This window comes from Balaenoptera borealis (assembly GCF_965194805.1).
Source record: "Balaenoptera borealis genome assembly, chromosome: 18".
Classification (NCBI taxonomy): Eukaryota; Metazoa; Chordata; class Mammalia; order Artiodactyla; family Balaenopteridae; genus Balaenoptera; species Balaenoptera borealis.
In genome coordinates, this window is record NC_138877.1 from 52,732,463 (window position 1) to 52,749,187 (window position 16,725).

Sequence of the window (16,725 nt, forward strand, 5' to 3'; positions counted from 1 at the left end):
GCACCTGTCGGCATCAGAGCTCCTCTCTCCGTTCGGAGCCTTTCTGATGCTGCCAGTGGGGAAAGCCAGGGGCCCCCTCACTTTCCTTTCTGCCTGCTTGTCTTGGTCCCAGAAGCTGTTACCTCAAGGATATCCCTGTGCCAGGACTTGGTCTGCATATCCCTTATGCAGACTGCCAGGTTGGCAGTATTTTGGGAAATACTGGCTTCAGCCACTAAGGGGGTACAGGACTGAGCCTCTGGGGCAATGGTCAGAGTTCCCTCCTCCTCCTCAGAACAACAGCCTTCAGAGGAGAAGTTTCTGAGTCACCAAGGTGCTTAGCCAGGTCCCATTCTAGTTTCATGCATTACAAGTTTGTCTGTGATGCTTTATGAACCGTCCGTGGTAAAGGGATGTGCAAACCTGCTCTGGTTTTAGAGTTTGGGTCTGATCATTTCCATATCCGAATCACAGCTGGGTCTGGTTCCATGATGGCTTTTTTCCTTCTAGTTCTCTCTCTCGAGTGTGTCTGCTCATCTTCCAGGGAAGGCTGGACCTCACATGTGAAAAACTGTACAAGGGCTCGAAGATGTTCTCTTTCTTCAGAGAGAATTTCTTTAGATTCTGGAAGGCAGGTGGTAGACAAGCAGATCACCTTAAACCAATTAGGGAACAAGCTGATTTGGGGCCGAGTTCCAATCTTTAAGGCGTCTCTACTTGGGGTTTGCCCTTACTTGAATGTGTAGGAAATCTCACTTGAAACCCTGAAATGTTTGCCTGGGCACCTCCACGTTGGCAGCCCCCATACTCTTTTTTTTTTTTTAATCTCCCAGTGCAGCAAGACTGCCAATAGCTCTGCTCAGTGTTTCAGCCGCTTAGCAAAGCGCCTTCTGGATCTGCTTCCTCATCTCTTGGCCTGCACCACAGACGAACGGGGGAGCGTCTCAGGAGCAAAAGCGGCTTATTTTCCCGTGTTTCCCTTCTCTCTGGGATCTTGGCTCCTCACATCTCGGGTCTCCTGATGGTCTCGAGCTCCCGTTGTTGACTCTCCTGTCCCATGAGACTGTTCACGGTTGTGCCCAGTTTCTTTGTATCTCAGCAGCCACTTTCTCCCCAGCTTCTCAATTAACTTTCCTTCTGCCAAGGATCTTGACCCCCTCAAGCTTTTGGCTACTTTCGTAGTCCTTCAACATAATTAAATAGGGTGTGTGTGTGTGTGTGTGTGTGTGTGTGTGTATGTGTTGTCCGGCTTTTCTGGTTTGATAGAACTGGTCTGCTATCAGCCAGATAGCAACATCCTGCCCTTGTTTTAAATGCCACTGGTGGAAACATTCTACTTTCCCTTTCTTCTGCCTTGTTTTAAGCCTTTAGTTTTAACCCAAGGAACCAAAAATATACTTGTTTGACTTTACTCATAGCTTAAATGTAACAGGTCTCATCTTTGGGATTGTGGACGTGTTTCTAAAGGACAGGAGTCCATATTTCTTGCTTCTCCCATTGTGACCTACAGGTTAAGTACTCTAGAATAAAAGCATTTTATAGTTACTATCTTACTGGTGAGAACTTCCCACTCCCTGGGAATCCAGCTTAATCATTCGGGGTGTCAGCCAGACAGAGATTTCCTGCCTGACACAGAAGAGACCATCTACATCTTACTTGAGACAAAGGAGAAAGGAAGCCAAAGGACAGATCTCCTTCAGTTTCTTCAGCTCTAAAATGAATAGGATGATGCCAGATGATCTTAAAGTCCCTTCTGTTGGTGAGCCCACCTTCATTCTTTGGTTCCTTTATTAAGGATTTTGTTGATGTCTGCATTTTTGTTTCCTCTGGCTGCTCACATGTTCAGTGGTACTGTAGTCTGGGTTTTGACGTCTGCATTAATTCTGTGCATCACTATCTGAGTTTCTTAGGGCTACCATCACAAACGACCACAGATTGGGTGGCTTAAAACAACAGAAATTCATTCTCTCACAGTTCTGGAGGCCAGGAAGTCTGAAATCAAGGAGTCAGCAGGGCTGGTTCCTTCTGCAAGCTGAGGGAGAACCATCCCGTGCTGCCCTCTTAGCTCCTGGGGGCAGCTGGCAGTTCTTGACTTTCCCTGCCTTATAGATGCATCACTTCAATCTCTGCCTCCACCTTCCCTCTGCCACCTTCTCTGTGTCTCTACATCTGCTCCTCTCATTAGGACACCAGTCCTTGGACTTAGGGCCCACTCTGAATCCAGGTTGACTTAATCTCAAAATCCTAACAAAGACCCTATTTCCAATTGGTCACATTCTGAGATTCTGGATAGATGTGAATTTTTGGAGAGCACTATTCAACCCTCTTTAACCACCGAAATCAATCTTAAAGCAACAAGCTTTATGAGGCAGGAATTATGTATGTCTTGTTCACCGCAGTATCCTCAATGCCCAATTCAAGGCATTTAATATTTATTGAATAAAAGAATGAATAAAGTGGAAACAGGGTCTAAGCGGTAGGAGCTCAGTACATGTGGCCAGCTGTGTTCAAATTAATATGTCATCATGGGCCAATCTTCTATGGTGCTTGCTTTTTGTGAGTTTTTAATGTATTTCTACAGGTTTTATGCTCCACTGGGTGGATGGAAATGCAGTCCCTTAGTGAAAAGTGTACTACTTTGCAGTCTACTTAAAAAAAATTCATCTTTATATTATTTCCTTACTTTTACTTTCTTTTATTCTTATTTCTCTTTCTTTTGTTTCCTTCCTATTTTCTGTTGGATTAGTTTACTAGCACCAGTTACAAGTCCTCTGTTTTCTGCCCAGTTCTCCTTCCTTTTCAACTCTTTTTTTCCTTTTCTCAACTCCTTTAATTGTGCTTTTAAAATATACATATACACACTGACATATACACACTACTATATATATGTATATGTATACACATATATATGACATATGCACACTACTATATGTAAATAGGTAACTAATAAGGACCTACTGTATAGCACAGGGAACTCTACTCAATACTCTGTGATAACCTATATGGGAAGAGAGTCTAAGTAAGAGTGGATATATGTATATGTATGGCTGATTCACTTTGCTGTACAGCAGAAACTAACACAACATTGTAAATCAACTATGCTCCAATAAAGAGTAAAAAATAAAAAAATATAAATGGGTGTGGAATGTAAATAAATAAATAAACAAATAAACATATATATATATATATATATATATATAAAATAAATATATATTTCAATAAGACTTAGATGAAAGGAATCCCAAATGTTTAGGTAGATTCTAATCTGAAAAAAAGAGAATGATACTTACTGATTTTATAACGTTTCCCTGAAGAAAGAAGTAGCTCATTTTGTATTTTAAATTAGTCATCAGAGGAAAAGAATTCCATGTTTTCCAGCATCCAGTCTTTTAAGGTATTACTGTCTGCGTCGTTTCTAAGTATTAAACTAGGACATAATGAGGGAGGCGACATTACACATAATAAGCTGCTAGCCATCCAACTAAGAAATCCTTTCTCACGCTATTTCCTGCAGGGTGAGATTGTACGGATGCCTGCAAACGTAACTTGCCGCACTGTTTGAACATCCCTATTACCTTTCTGAGCTTCAGATCTAGTTCTTTGATTTGTTCTCTCAAGCTCCTTAAGGCTTCTTCTGTGCCAGTTTGGATGGTATTTAGGAATCTGGATGAATATGCTCATTATCTAATACAAAAGTGACATAAAACACTCCTGCCACGAACTCTGCCACATAACCATACCCTGCTGAACTCCCGTGATTCATTCGGTACTAGATTAATAGCATTTACGTTATTCATAGATCTCAGTTGACCTTGATCTGCTAGAAACTCCCGCCTTTTTATCTCTGTTCCATACTGGGGAGGTTTTGTCCCACACGAACAATGGTTCTTTTGTACATCAAAACACGTGCCCCGCACCCCGGCAGCATCTCGAGTTTTAATTTTCCTTGCATGCATAATATGTATCTCTCCTCTGTTCAAAGTCTGTTACTTCTTACCTATGTTTAATTGATGGATAATAGAATTTTCTATTTATTTCGCAAACGAAAAGTACTTAAAAATTAACCTTTCAGTATCTGAATAATAAAAAAAAGACTGCAGCTTTGTGAATGAAAATGTTCACAAAAGTGATTTTGTCTTCTCTTTTTCAAATTTAAAAAATGCAGAGAAACACAGAGATTAAGTCTCACATATCTCTGTTTGTCCAGCATCTCTCAAATAACAGTATTTATTTGTCTCAGAAAACAAGAGTTTTAAACACACTGAAATACCTGTATTTAGGTTGAGTATTAAATATATATATAAACACACACGCACACAATCTTTCTATGGGAAAGATACAGACATTGAATGAAGGTTTGTGGGCAATAGCTGAGGGTTTAATTCAGTGAGTCAATTCTGCCATTCCTTTTAGAAAACGTCTTTGAAAAGCACTTACCAAAAACCAAACAAATAGGCACAAAACAAAACAAAATCTAAAAACAAAACCCTCATAACACAGGAATTACTCTGTAACGTGAATCAATCTTCCCTACTCTCAACAAGATACCTTAATTATAAAGTACCCTCTTTAGTGGGATGAATTGAGAGATTGGGATTGACATATATACACCAATATGTATAAAATAGATAACTAATAAGAACGTGCTGTATAAAAAAATGAAATAAAATTCAAAAAAAAAATAAAGTACCCCCTTTAATTAGCTTACTTTTTTGTAATCAGCGAACACTTACCTGGTACGTAGTAGTTCTGTGTAAAATATTTGTTCTCCAGCAATTATTCTAGTGGCAGCAGTAGGTGGGTAAAATCTTCTAAAATTTTCTTTCAAGGAGTCCAATTCAGAGTGTTCAAACAGTCTCTTGTTTTCACCTGTGGATTCAAATTTTTATTAACTTATTGAATGTATTTATTGTTCTGGTATATTACTTCTCTGTGAGAAGGCATAACTATTTCTGATAGCAAGATGTGTAGTGAGAATTGTCTACCTTACTTAAGAAAAATTATCCGAATTCTTAAACTTTAGTGTGAATATATGACACCTGGGTAGCTTTTTACTAATGCAGATTCCTGGGTCCTGTCTTGAGAAATGATGATTTAGTAGATCTGGGAGTAAGGACCCAAGTCTGTGTTTTAAGAAATCAGCCCTGTTGATTCCAGTGTGCTGAGCTATAGATCATATTTTGAGAAACATTGTTTTAAAATATTATGGAGCAAGGAGCTTGGTTCTATTGCTGGGGAACTTAGAGTCCGCAGGTTTGAAGGATGCAATAGAAATGTATTCTGGAATGCTAATGTGTACCTGGAGATGAAACAAAGATACATAAAATATATAAACCAGGTAGAAGAAATATTTCACAGGTCTGGCTTTTAATACTTTGCCAAAAGTAGGAAGGGAGAACTCTTGCAGGGACTGATGTTGAGGGTGGTATGGAATGCAGAATGTTGGCTGAGCTGAAGGTGGTAGGGCATTTTCCTCTTTACCTCTGTTGGGCTTATTTAAAATGAGCTGGGCCCCAGGATTACTCATGCAAAAGACTGGGACAGGCTAAAATGGCTCCATGGGAATAAAATTATTCGCCAGCCCATCTATGCTTGTTTTTGTTTTTTAAGTCTTCCCATAATTGTGCCATAGGGATACTTTGGAAATGAAGTGATTGAAATCAATAGTTTAAAACTCCTCCAGGGATAAATTTCTCATTTCCGCAGATGAATAGATGTGGGCTACTCATAGTCCGGATTAGCATAATTAGTGCAGCGCCTGTTTTAAAATTAGATCATATAGTTAATTGTTTTTCGTCTACGTTTGGCTTTAGTTAATTACAGGAGATAATAGATGAGAAAGTGCCTGGCACAGAATCAGGTGTATGTTAAGTACTGAGGTCCAATAGTCTGTTTAGGATCGCCTCTTGGATAACTTGCAGCCATCTCAAGCTCAATAAAAGCCAAATTGAACGATCTTCTCTGCCTCTCCTTCAGAGGTTCCCTAAACCAACCAGTTGCTCAAGCCAGAAACATTTGTTTCATCCTTGATGTCCTTCTCCCCTCCAAGTTTTATCAATTACAAGCCTAACTGATACTTATCTCTTAAATCATTCACTTCATTCATTTATTCCTCAGTAAACCAAACAGTTTATGAAGTTTCTAGGCGACTTATGTGTAATAGACCTCAAGGTCGAAAGAGCTTAGTACATACAAGGAGCAGAGAGGGTTGGTGTGTAAGCGGGGAGGAAGGGGGTTCCAGAACGTGAAGGGCCCTTTAAGCCGTCTTAAGAGTTTTTGAAATTTTATCCTAAGAACAATGGGAAAAGTTTGAAGGGTTTCAAGTGTGGGAGTGACATCATCAGATTTGAGTTTTAGGAAGAATGCTCCCTTCCTTTCTCTGATTCCATTTGTCACAAGACTAGATCACAAGCATTTTCCCCCTGGAGTATTACAACCAGTTTCCTTGCCTCGTTCCTTCTCCTCTCAAAAGCATGCTCCAAACTGCAACCAAACAAACAGAGCAAAACCCACAAAAAAACCCCTAGAAATCTGAGGCTCCCACTCTTGTTTCAAATCTTCTAATGATTTCCCAATGCCCCTAGGATACAATCCAAATCCCTTGACAGGGGTTCCAAGGTTTAGGGTTCCTGTTTACCTTTCCAGCCTCTTCTCTCACCACTTTCCCTCTCACACACTCCAGGTATACTCAGTTTCTTTCAGTTATTCTAACGAACCGTGCTCTCTCTCGCCCAGACCTTCCTGTTCTCCATGCCTGGGCACCAATCCTGCCCAGCCCCATTTGAACGGTGAATTCAAGCTTCACTTCTATAGTTTTTGACTCCGTGAGGTCTCCTGCTGATGATCGCCATCTTTCCTAGTTGTAACTTTTATCACTTTTCCTCCGCTGGTCCTGGTTAGTACTTCACCACAGTTCCTCACATAGCTGTGGCCACCCAGCAGGCTCTCAAGACACCTGGCAGGTTCTCAGTACACACCTGCGGAATGAATAAATGAGCGAATGCCTACTAGCTGCCTTCCCTTTGCTTTTTACATCATATCTTCCTTCTAAGAGTTCTCTGGGAAATGGAATATCTCAACAATGACATACTTGCTTTGTGTTTAGATGACAAATTTTACAGGGTTGGGAATAAGGGTAACCACGTTAAATTTTAGACAGGGATGTAGGATCTGATAGATTTGGCAAACAAGGAAAGACTTAAGGGAAATTATTTCTCTTCTAAATGAGGGATGCTAAATGATTGTTATATGGAACCGATGTAATCATTTGCCTAAGGTTTTCACTTATTTCTTTCACAATCATAATAATTATTATTTGAAACATGCTTTATATTTTATAAAGTGCTTTCCAGACACCTAATCTCATTATCCTAACAACCCTATATTATTATTACCCATCTCATGCATTAGGAATTTGAGGCCTAGCAATGATGCAAAGTGATTGTTCAGCGTAAGTGGTAGACCAGGACTTGAACCCACACCCTGACTTCAAATCCAGTGCTCTTCTGCTGTATCACACTCCTTCCCTAAACGCCTGAAAGCAAGAACCAAAATAGTTACTTCCGGGCATGGTTTCATGTGCATCATTATTTAATTCAGTAAAAGTTGAAAACAAATGGGAGGAAAGGAAAAACAACAGGGAACTTGACTGCTTTGGCTGGGAACCAGACCCATTTCTGAAATATTTGCCTGTAGACGGAGCCCTAGCAGTGTGGCAGATATGCCCCACCTGCTGTGATTCTCACTAAGCAGGTAACCACCTGAGGAGGAAAACGCTTAAGGAGCGAGGCTTCCAGCTGCTGTCAGAGTGTGCAATCTTTAATAGCCAATCAATCAACAGAAGAAGATAGAGATTCAACTGGGCACTTTAATGAGATGAAAGGAAAGATAGAAAGCAGAGGTTGAAAAGAAAAAGAATTAGAAAGAAAGAAAGAGATAATTCTTGTCCTGGTGAAACTTCTAATCTTTGAGGGAAACACATAAGCCCTCAAAACCTCTACCAACACCATGAGAATAGCGATAACTTAAGAGCAGATGATTTATGAAGAGTCTCTGCCAGTGGTTCTCAACCTTGGCTGCACATTAGACCTTTAAAAATTCTTTAAAAATTCTGCTGCCCAGACTGCAGCCCAAACCAATTAAATCAGAGTCGCTGAAGGTAGGACTCAGGCATCAGGAGTTTAAGAAACTCTTCAAGTAATTCCAATGTTCAGGCAAAGCTTAAGTGTGAGAAACACTGACCAGAATACTCTTTTAGCTGATTTAAAAGGAGTTATCCCAATCGTAGTTTTATGATCCCTGATGCGGTATTTCAGGTTATTTTAAGAAGGGCTGAGAAATTCCCAAAATATTGAACCAAAACTTCATTTGAATCTACTTTCATTAAGTGAGCACGTTACAACAACCAATGTCTACTAGAGTACTCATTAAAGCCCAGCACAAGGCTAACAGCTTTTTCTAATTTATCTCATTTAAACCACAGTCCTTCCTTGGTATCTTGGGGGATTGGTTCCAGGACCCGCGATGGATATCAAAAGCCACTGCTACTTAAGTCCCAAGGTGGGCCCATCCACGATTCTGCGTGCGCAGACTCAACCAAGGAGGGGTAAGTAGTACTGTCGTATTTATTGAAAAAAATCCGCGTAGAAATGGACCCCTGCAGTTCAAACCTGTGTTGCTCAAGGGTCAGCTGTAACTGAATACTCACTGCCCTGAGGTTTCATTGTTATCTTGTTTGATGATGAATAAGCTGAGGTGCAAATAAGTACATTACCTGCTTAAACTCATACAGCTCTCAAGGAGTGGCAGAGACAGAATTTGAACTCTTTTGCCTGAATTTACGGTTATCAGTTTTTAAACCATTCTGCATATTCACCAGGGAAAAGAGATGATATTAAAGCAAATAACAACAGACCTTATATCCAGATAGGCTGGGCCTTGCTGGGACTCACTTTACAGCTAGAGTACATAGACTTAGGTTTCATTTCTGCTACTACTTTCAAAACCTTCAAAAATATAATTTTTAGGCCTCAGTTTCTTAATTAAAAATGGAAGATGACGTTATTTACAAATTTTATGTATTTTTTTTCATACATACTTGTCCTTGTTGAAAAATTCAGAGAGTTCAAAGAGGCATTTAGAGAAAAGTAAATCTCCTTTCAGTTCCTATCCCCCAACCACTGGTTTCCTCCAGAGACAGTGGTCTGGAGGTTTTATTGTATTCCAACAGGGAGAATGGAATGACCATGATCGATTTACACTCTTCAAGACTAATCTCCTAGGGCTGGGGAGAGGATTAGCGAAATACGGCCTGTTAGCAAAACAGATGTTGGAGAATGATCATCATATAGAAAAGCAAGTGTGCTGCCATGGTTTAGATGACTTGTCACTTATTTAAGCAATGCCCTACTGATGGCAATTTCCAAACTTTTGCTAATACAAACTATGTTACAGTGAAGATCTTTATGTAAATATTGTTTTGCACATGTGCAAGTATTTCCACTGGATGAATTCCTAGAGGCGGAATTTCCATAAGTATGTGCATGTAAATTTTGATAGATATTGCCAATTGCTTTCCATGAAGTTTGGACTCAATTACACACCAGCAGCAATTTAATTCCTGGTTCACTATATACTTGCCATCACTGTACCTCATCAAACTTTTTGAACTTTGCTAATCTGGTGGGTGAAAAATGGAATTTCAGTAGAGTTTAGCATTTTAAAATTACTCTTTATTGAAGATCTTTTCATATTTTTAGAAGACATTTGTATTTATTCTTCAGTGACTAATCTGCTTCTAAACTTTGCTTGCTTTTTGTTGATCTTATTGATATTTAGAAGCTCCTGGTATTAGAGAAATTAGACTTTTTTGGACACGAATTGCAAATTATTCTCAGTTTGTTTTTGGCATTTTCTTTCTTTCTTTTTTTCCCTTAACTATTACCTCTCTGATCACTAGACAGACTGCAGATTAAAAGCTTTAACCCTACTATGGACAAGTACATATAAGGAAATATATTCTGAAAGTTTTCAGATTAAATTTTCAGTGGCCCACATATGTTTAACCACCCACATCCATAAAATCTCAGTTGTGTTTCTATAACGTAAGGTTTCATACTGAGTTTTAAAAAGTTTTGTTTTAAGGTTATTTATTTATTTAACTCTAACTTGGATTACAATTTTTTTCAAGAATGATGACTAGATCCAAAATTAGTTCCTTACCACCATAGATATGGTGTCGCAAAAGCATTTTCCACAAACCATTTTGTATCACATCACATAATAAATAAGTATATCTAGTGTTTTTATCTCTCTACTTCTTGTGACTATGCAGCCTATTCCAGGAATGCCACTTTTCTTTTTTTAAAAAAATTACTTAATGACCCCTTCACTCATTTCACCATTCCCCATCCCCTGTTCCTGCTCTTGCAGCCACCAATTTGTTCTTTGCATTTATGAGTTTGTTTTTTGTGGGGTTTTTTTGTTTGTTTTGTTTTTGGATTACACATATACAGGAAATCATATGGTATTTCTATTTTCTGAATGACTTATTTCACTTAGTATAATGCCCTCAAGGTTCATACATGTTGTTGCAAATGGCAAGATTTCCTTCTTTTTTATGGCTGAGTAATATTCCATTGTGTGCACATGTGTGTGTGTGCATGTGCACGCATGTGTGATGTGTGTGTGTATATATATTTATTTTATATCTCACATTTTATTTATCCAGTTATCCATTTGATGGACACTTAGGTTATCTTGGCTATTGTAAATAATGCTGCAATAAACACAAGGGTACATATATCTTTTTGAGTTACTCTTTTCATTTTCTTCAGACAAATACCCAGAAGTGGAATTGCTGGATCATACAGTAGATCTATTTTTAATTTTTTAAGGAAACTTCATACTGTTTTCCACTGCAGATGTACCAATTTACTTTCCCATCAGTAGTGCACAAGAGTCCCTTTTTCCTCCACATTCTCACCAACGTGTTATTTATTGTCTTTTTGATAATATCCATTCTAACAGGTGTGAGGTGATATCGCATTGTGGTTTTGATTTGCATCTCCCTGATGATTAATGATGAACATGTTTTCATGTGCCTGTTGGCCATCTGTATGTCTCCTTTGGAAAAATGTCTTTTCAGATCTTCTGCTCTTTAAAAAATTGTTTTTCCTGTAAACTTATATGAGTTCTTTATATATTTTGGATATTAACCTCTTATCAGATATATGAATTGCAAATACATTCATTTGTTCAGTAGGTTGCCTTTTCATTTTGTTGGTGGTTTCCTTTGCCGTGCAGAAGCTCTTTAGCTTGATGTAGTCCCCCTTGTTCGTTTCTGCTTTTGTTGCTTTAGCTTTTGGTGTCAGATTCAGAAAATCATCATCCAAACCTGTGTCAAGGAGCTTCCTGACTATGTTTTCTTTCACAAGTTTTGTGGATACAGGTCTTAGGTTCAAGTTTTTAATCCATTTTCAGTTAATTTTTGTGTATAATGTAAGATAGTGGTCCAGTTACATTCCTTTGCATGTGGCTGTCCAGTTTCCCCAACACAATTTGTTAAAGAGACTGTCCTTTCCCCATTGTGTACATGAATTGCAAATAATATTTCCAGTTTGTTTTCAGCATTTTGACTTGATTTAAGATCTATATATATATACACATATTTTTTTTTACCATATAGAAATATTCTATTGTTATTTCATCACATTTTGTGGTTATTTTTGCTGTTTTATTTCTAAGTTTTTATTTTCTTTTTCATTTAGTTTATCTAATTTAAAAAATCCATGTGCATGATTATTAGAATTAAGCTAAATTTACATACTAATTTAGGAAAAATCCAAGTTAATATTTTTGCCTTTCTATCAAAGAGCATGGTGTATCTTTCCTTTTTTTTTTTAAACCTAGTTTTTATTTTTAAACTAAAGATGTTTGATTCTACTTCTCAGGACAAATTTGTCTTTAGGAAATAGGAAAAAGTGTAATTTGAATCCCCCCCCCCAACTTTTTTTTGTTTATGATCTTTAGATTTGGTCAAAATATTTTCCTGAAGTCATTCACCAATTTTGTAACAGACATTATAATGGAAAAAAATTAAGTTTACTCTCATAAAGTCTCGTGAATACTTGGTCCTGGAAGTCTGAGAGGGTAGATGAGTCCTTGCAATGCCAAGTCTACTTTTTTGTCCTAAGAGACTTGGCTGGGAAACATCAACTATAAATACTAACTAAACAGTCCTTGGGATATCACAGCAGAGTTTTGCAAGTTCTGCTGGTGTGTCCTGTGGCTGTATTTCCTAAAGTTTAATATACCTTGTTGTGGCCTTGAGACTTCAATAGCAATGCCAGGCTATCCGGTTCAGGTAACGCCATGGCAGTCGGCATGTTAACATTTCATAACCAGCCTCAATTTCATGCCAACATTCAAAAAGGACAACCTAAACAAATACTTATTTACTTGTTTAAATCTTGTCTTAAATTCTGCAAATGAATCCTGAACCTTTTTGAAGTCAACTTGGTGAGTAATAAGACTATTCTTATCAGTGTTGGGCATGCGCTGTGATCACAGTGTCATTGTTTTGGGAAGTACGGAGATTATGGCTAAATAATCCTTTCAGTTTGTAACGAGCCACTGTGCAATCTTATGAAATAGTTCTGCCATCTTCGCATGCTCTGGCTTGCCATTAAGTAAAGAACTTCCTCTCACACCTAACCAAACTTTCTGGATTCCTCACTGCTCTAAGTTTTAGAGTGCCTGTTTCTCAGAGATGTACTTGTTTCAGTCGAAATTCTTCCTATTTGTACCACATGTGCCAACACCTCTGTTCTAGAGATCAGCACTTTTTCTTTTAAAAAAATATGTTTAATTGATTGTACTTTGGGGACAAATGGAAAATTTGAGGTTAGTAGTACATTAACCTTATTAATTTGTGCAGATTTTTTTTAAGAATTATTATTTATTTATTTTAATTATTTATTTATTTTTGGCTGTGTTGGCTCTTAGTTGCGGCACGTGGGAACTTCATTGAGGTCTGTGAGATCTTTCGTTGGGGCGCGTGGGCTCTTCGTTGCGGTGCGCGAGCTTCTCTCTAGTTGTGACGTGCGGGTTCCAGAGCGTGTGGGCTCTGTAGTTTGCGGCACGTGGGCTCTCTAGTTGAGGTGCGTGAGCTCAGTAGTTGAGGCACTGCGGGCTTAGTCGTCCCATGGTGTGTGGGGTCTTAGTTCCCTGACCAGGGATCGAACCTGCATCCCTTGCATTGCAAGGCGGATTATTTACCACTGGACCACCAGGGAAGTCCCTTGTGCAGATATTTAATTTGGGAAAAACCTGAAATATATTTGCTACCTTTTAACATTTTGCTATATTGCTGCACAAGGTCCAATCAGGACCCATCGGAAGTAAACCTGAATTTCAAAACCAGATAGAAGGAGGGCACTGACTGCTTTTTATTTATTTGATGCTGCACAACTTTGAGGAACTCATCCCACTATCTGCCCATTAACTTGGCCAACTTTAAGTGTTTTTCTTGTTGTTTGTTTGTTTTGATTTGATTGGTTTTGTGTTTTGGTCCTCTAGGAAGAATCAGAAAGAAGGAGTGATTGATTGTTTTGGTGACTTGGTCCAAGTCCAGAATAAAACAGGGTTATGGGATAGAGAGGGACTAGGGGATAATGATAATTTTAGGTAGCATGTTCAGGGAAACAGAGGCTATCTGAGCAGAGACATGGGCTCCTGAGGGAGTTGGCCACATGAAGACATGAGGAAAAAGCTTCCCAGGCAGAGGAATAGCTAGGGCAAGCCCCTAAGGTAAAGTCAAGCTTAGTGTATTCAAATGGAAGGTGGCAGTCTCAGGACAGACATCAACTCTTAGCAACAATGTTAATGTCCTTGCCAACCATTGGTGATGGCCACTTCTGGGAGCTACAGTGATGTAGCCCCCATTTTTGGCCTCAGCAGTGACAGAGCTGTCACTATAGAACAGGAGAGAAAGAAAACTGTGGATGCCAAATTGTAGCCAAGAAGGCCCTTCTTGGGGACTTTTCATTTGTTGAGGAATTTACCATGGGTTACACTTTCTCAATTGGCATAGAATTGGAGAATACTCTTCTCATGACCCTATTTTTATCTCCAGGATGTGTTCTCTGGAAAGCTGGGGGTTATATAAGAAAGAGTCATTTAAAGAGGACTTCTGTATTTGTTGGAAAACCGTTGTCAAGAACATTAGCTATTGAGCCACACAATATAAAATCCTAGATGATATTAATAATACTATTTTAGTCAAGAAATTGATGTGCTTCCACTTCTACATTCAAAGGATCAATATAGGTGATTGTGTTTCTTATTTTATCCCTACCTCTCAGGATGATCACAGATAAATTTCACTCTCAATTATGTTTTTAGAATATTTGCTTTCTCCTCAATACTTAAGTTTTCATTTTGTAATTTCATTTCTTAATCATTGTTAAGATGTCTTTTTCTGTTGGATTCTTCCAAGCTTTTTTATTTTTGAGAAAGATGAGGGACTTAAATAAAACATTTTAAGGTAACACAATATTGTATTATAAGTGTCCTAAGTATTTTCTATACTGTGCATTATGGCACAAGGGTTTTTCTACATGTCACTAACATTTTACTTTGAAATACTTCTCATTCTTGAATAGGAAAAAAGAGAAATTCAGATCATTAGATTGAGTTCTTCTTTGTCTTTGCCCTTTTTTTTTTCAAATAGGAAGGTTTGGGACACTGGCCATTTTGAGAACTGAGTACTTTTAGAAAAATTATACAGCCTAGGTGAGGTTAGAGGTGTTTTTGGAATGAGAAACTTGTTGACTGAGTAGAAAGAGTTGAAAGGAAGTTCTGAACTAGAAATATGAGCCCATGCCCTCCAAATACTTCCTCTAATATATTTAGAATAAAAATTTCTTTAATATGATGTTGAGTTCTATTTTTTCCAAACCATTCTTGTCTTTTAAAAACTTCCTGGTATAGCATGTGACATTGTTTTTCCTAAATGTAGCATCTATTACCTCTGATATTATTCATGAATGAATAACCAGTAAACTTGATGGCATAGAAAAAAAATTACTGTTTCTTAAAATTTCAGATGTGCTAAGATGAAATTACTAAATAAGTAATAGGAGGGATCCACCTTGTATTATGTCACTATTTAAAGAAATCTTCACAGATGGGATGACCTTACTTGTTGACTTTGTACTTGAACTTATTGGTTTTGATTTGAGACTCAGGGGAGGATTTATTTTCCTTATTGGGAAAATCTTAGAGCACAGTCTTGCGAGAGTTCCTAAATAATAGTTTCAATAATTTCTACAGTATGAATAACTAGTTGAGAGTATGTATTTTTCTTTCTCTAAGTCAATTTTTAGACTGAAATAATAAATTTTCTTTTTCCAGTTCAGTAAATCTCAAACAGACAAGGTTATACTATATAACCTGTTAACTTATCAATGGAAAGTTCCAGATCTAAGTTGCTAGTTTGTATTTGTAACGAATGTGCCTAACATGGGATTATTGCATAAACAAATTAATGAACAAAAGAAGTAATCCCCCTTCAAGCTCTGACCCTTTTGGGCCTGGTTCTATGTCTCTGTTCGTTACAAATTAGAAAATCGCCTACATCTCAGGAATATTTCCCCCATGATCTGAAGCATAGTTGGCCAATGACATATGCTACAGACTTGCGGTAGATCTGGTGTGGGCATTCTGTCTCTGGCCAGCTTCATATGTATGCTAAAAATGTCTGAAGTGATCTGAGATAGGTTTCACACTGAGTCTTGCCTTGTACAAACTTAGTCTAAACTTGACAGATTTCTTTGGAGTGTTGCTATATAAAACGGTGACATACTATAAGTCACCTAAAGCCACAAGTCTCCTCAATTATACAGGTATTAAACATCTAAAGATAACTTTTGAGAACTTTGTAGTGTATTTATTCTCAATGTTATAAAAGCTGGCGCTGTATACAAAGGAACCAATTTGTGCATGTCTACAAGAAATGTTGTATCAGTTTCACTTGAGGTAGAATTCTCTTGAAAACCAATAAGTAGTATTCTTTTTGAACATTATGTTTGTTATGATTAGAAAGTTACATGGTCTGCTTAGATTCACTAATCAAACTTCAGAAGCCTTGAGTGTTTCCTGGAGGTAACCCTGAGCCACAAACCCGTTATGATCCACCCTATTTTAGAATATGCTCCATCTGAGAACACAATACTCTGTCAACATTTTTTTCAGCTTGATTTATAGAAATTTCCTTGTTTTTCAAATTAGAGGCTTTATAAATGATCAGGTCAACTGACCATTTTAATAGGTGGAAGGTAGTCATGGTTGCCAACTGAGAGGTTTTTACAGATGGAATCAGCTCCCAATTTGCTGACCCAATGGCACAATGGACTCCACAGATCAGTTTCAGTATTTTGGAAGGCTTTTGTGATTTGGGAGATTGCTGTGTTCACCAAAGCAGAATTTGAAAAATTTACACTAAAATATACATTTCAGAGTTCATTTGCCATCTGAATGAAATCCATTAATGATGTTAATACATTAACATCAATAGCTCTGATTTCTCTTCTGTAAAATGAGGGAGTTAAACTGAATGAGTTCCCAAGTCTATGTGAGTTCTAAAATTCAAGATTTTAAATATAATGTAGCTGCCATTGTAATCTTAAAATTTATAAGATATAGTAGACTCTTGATATTCAGGAGGGTTGTGTTCTAAGATCTTCA

The 16,725-nt window shown here is 37.9% G+C and overlaps 1 protein-coding gene across 7 annotated transcripts in view; it reads left to right on the top strand.

Moving 5' to 3' along the window:
• The window catches only part of LOC309615920 (uncharacterized protein), a 402,693-nt gene that overhangs the window by 30,926 nt on the left and 355,042 nt on the right, over positions 1-16,725 (top strand). For all 7 annotated transcript variants that reach the window (XM_082366005.1, XM_082366010.1, XM_082366008.1 and 4 more), the window contains exon 3: positions 8,462-8,584. In XM_082366005.1, the coding sequence (XP_082222131.1) occupies positions 8,462-8,584 (123 nt within the window). The remainder of the gene's footprint in view (positions 1-8,461; positions 8,585-16,725) is intronic.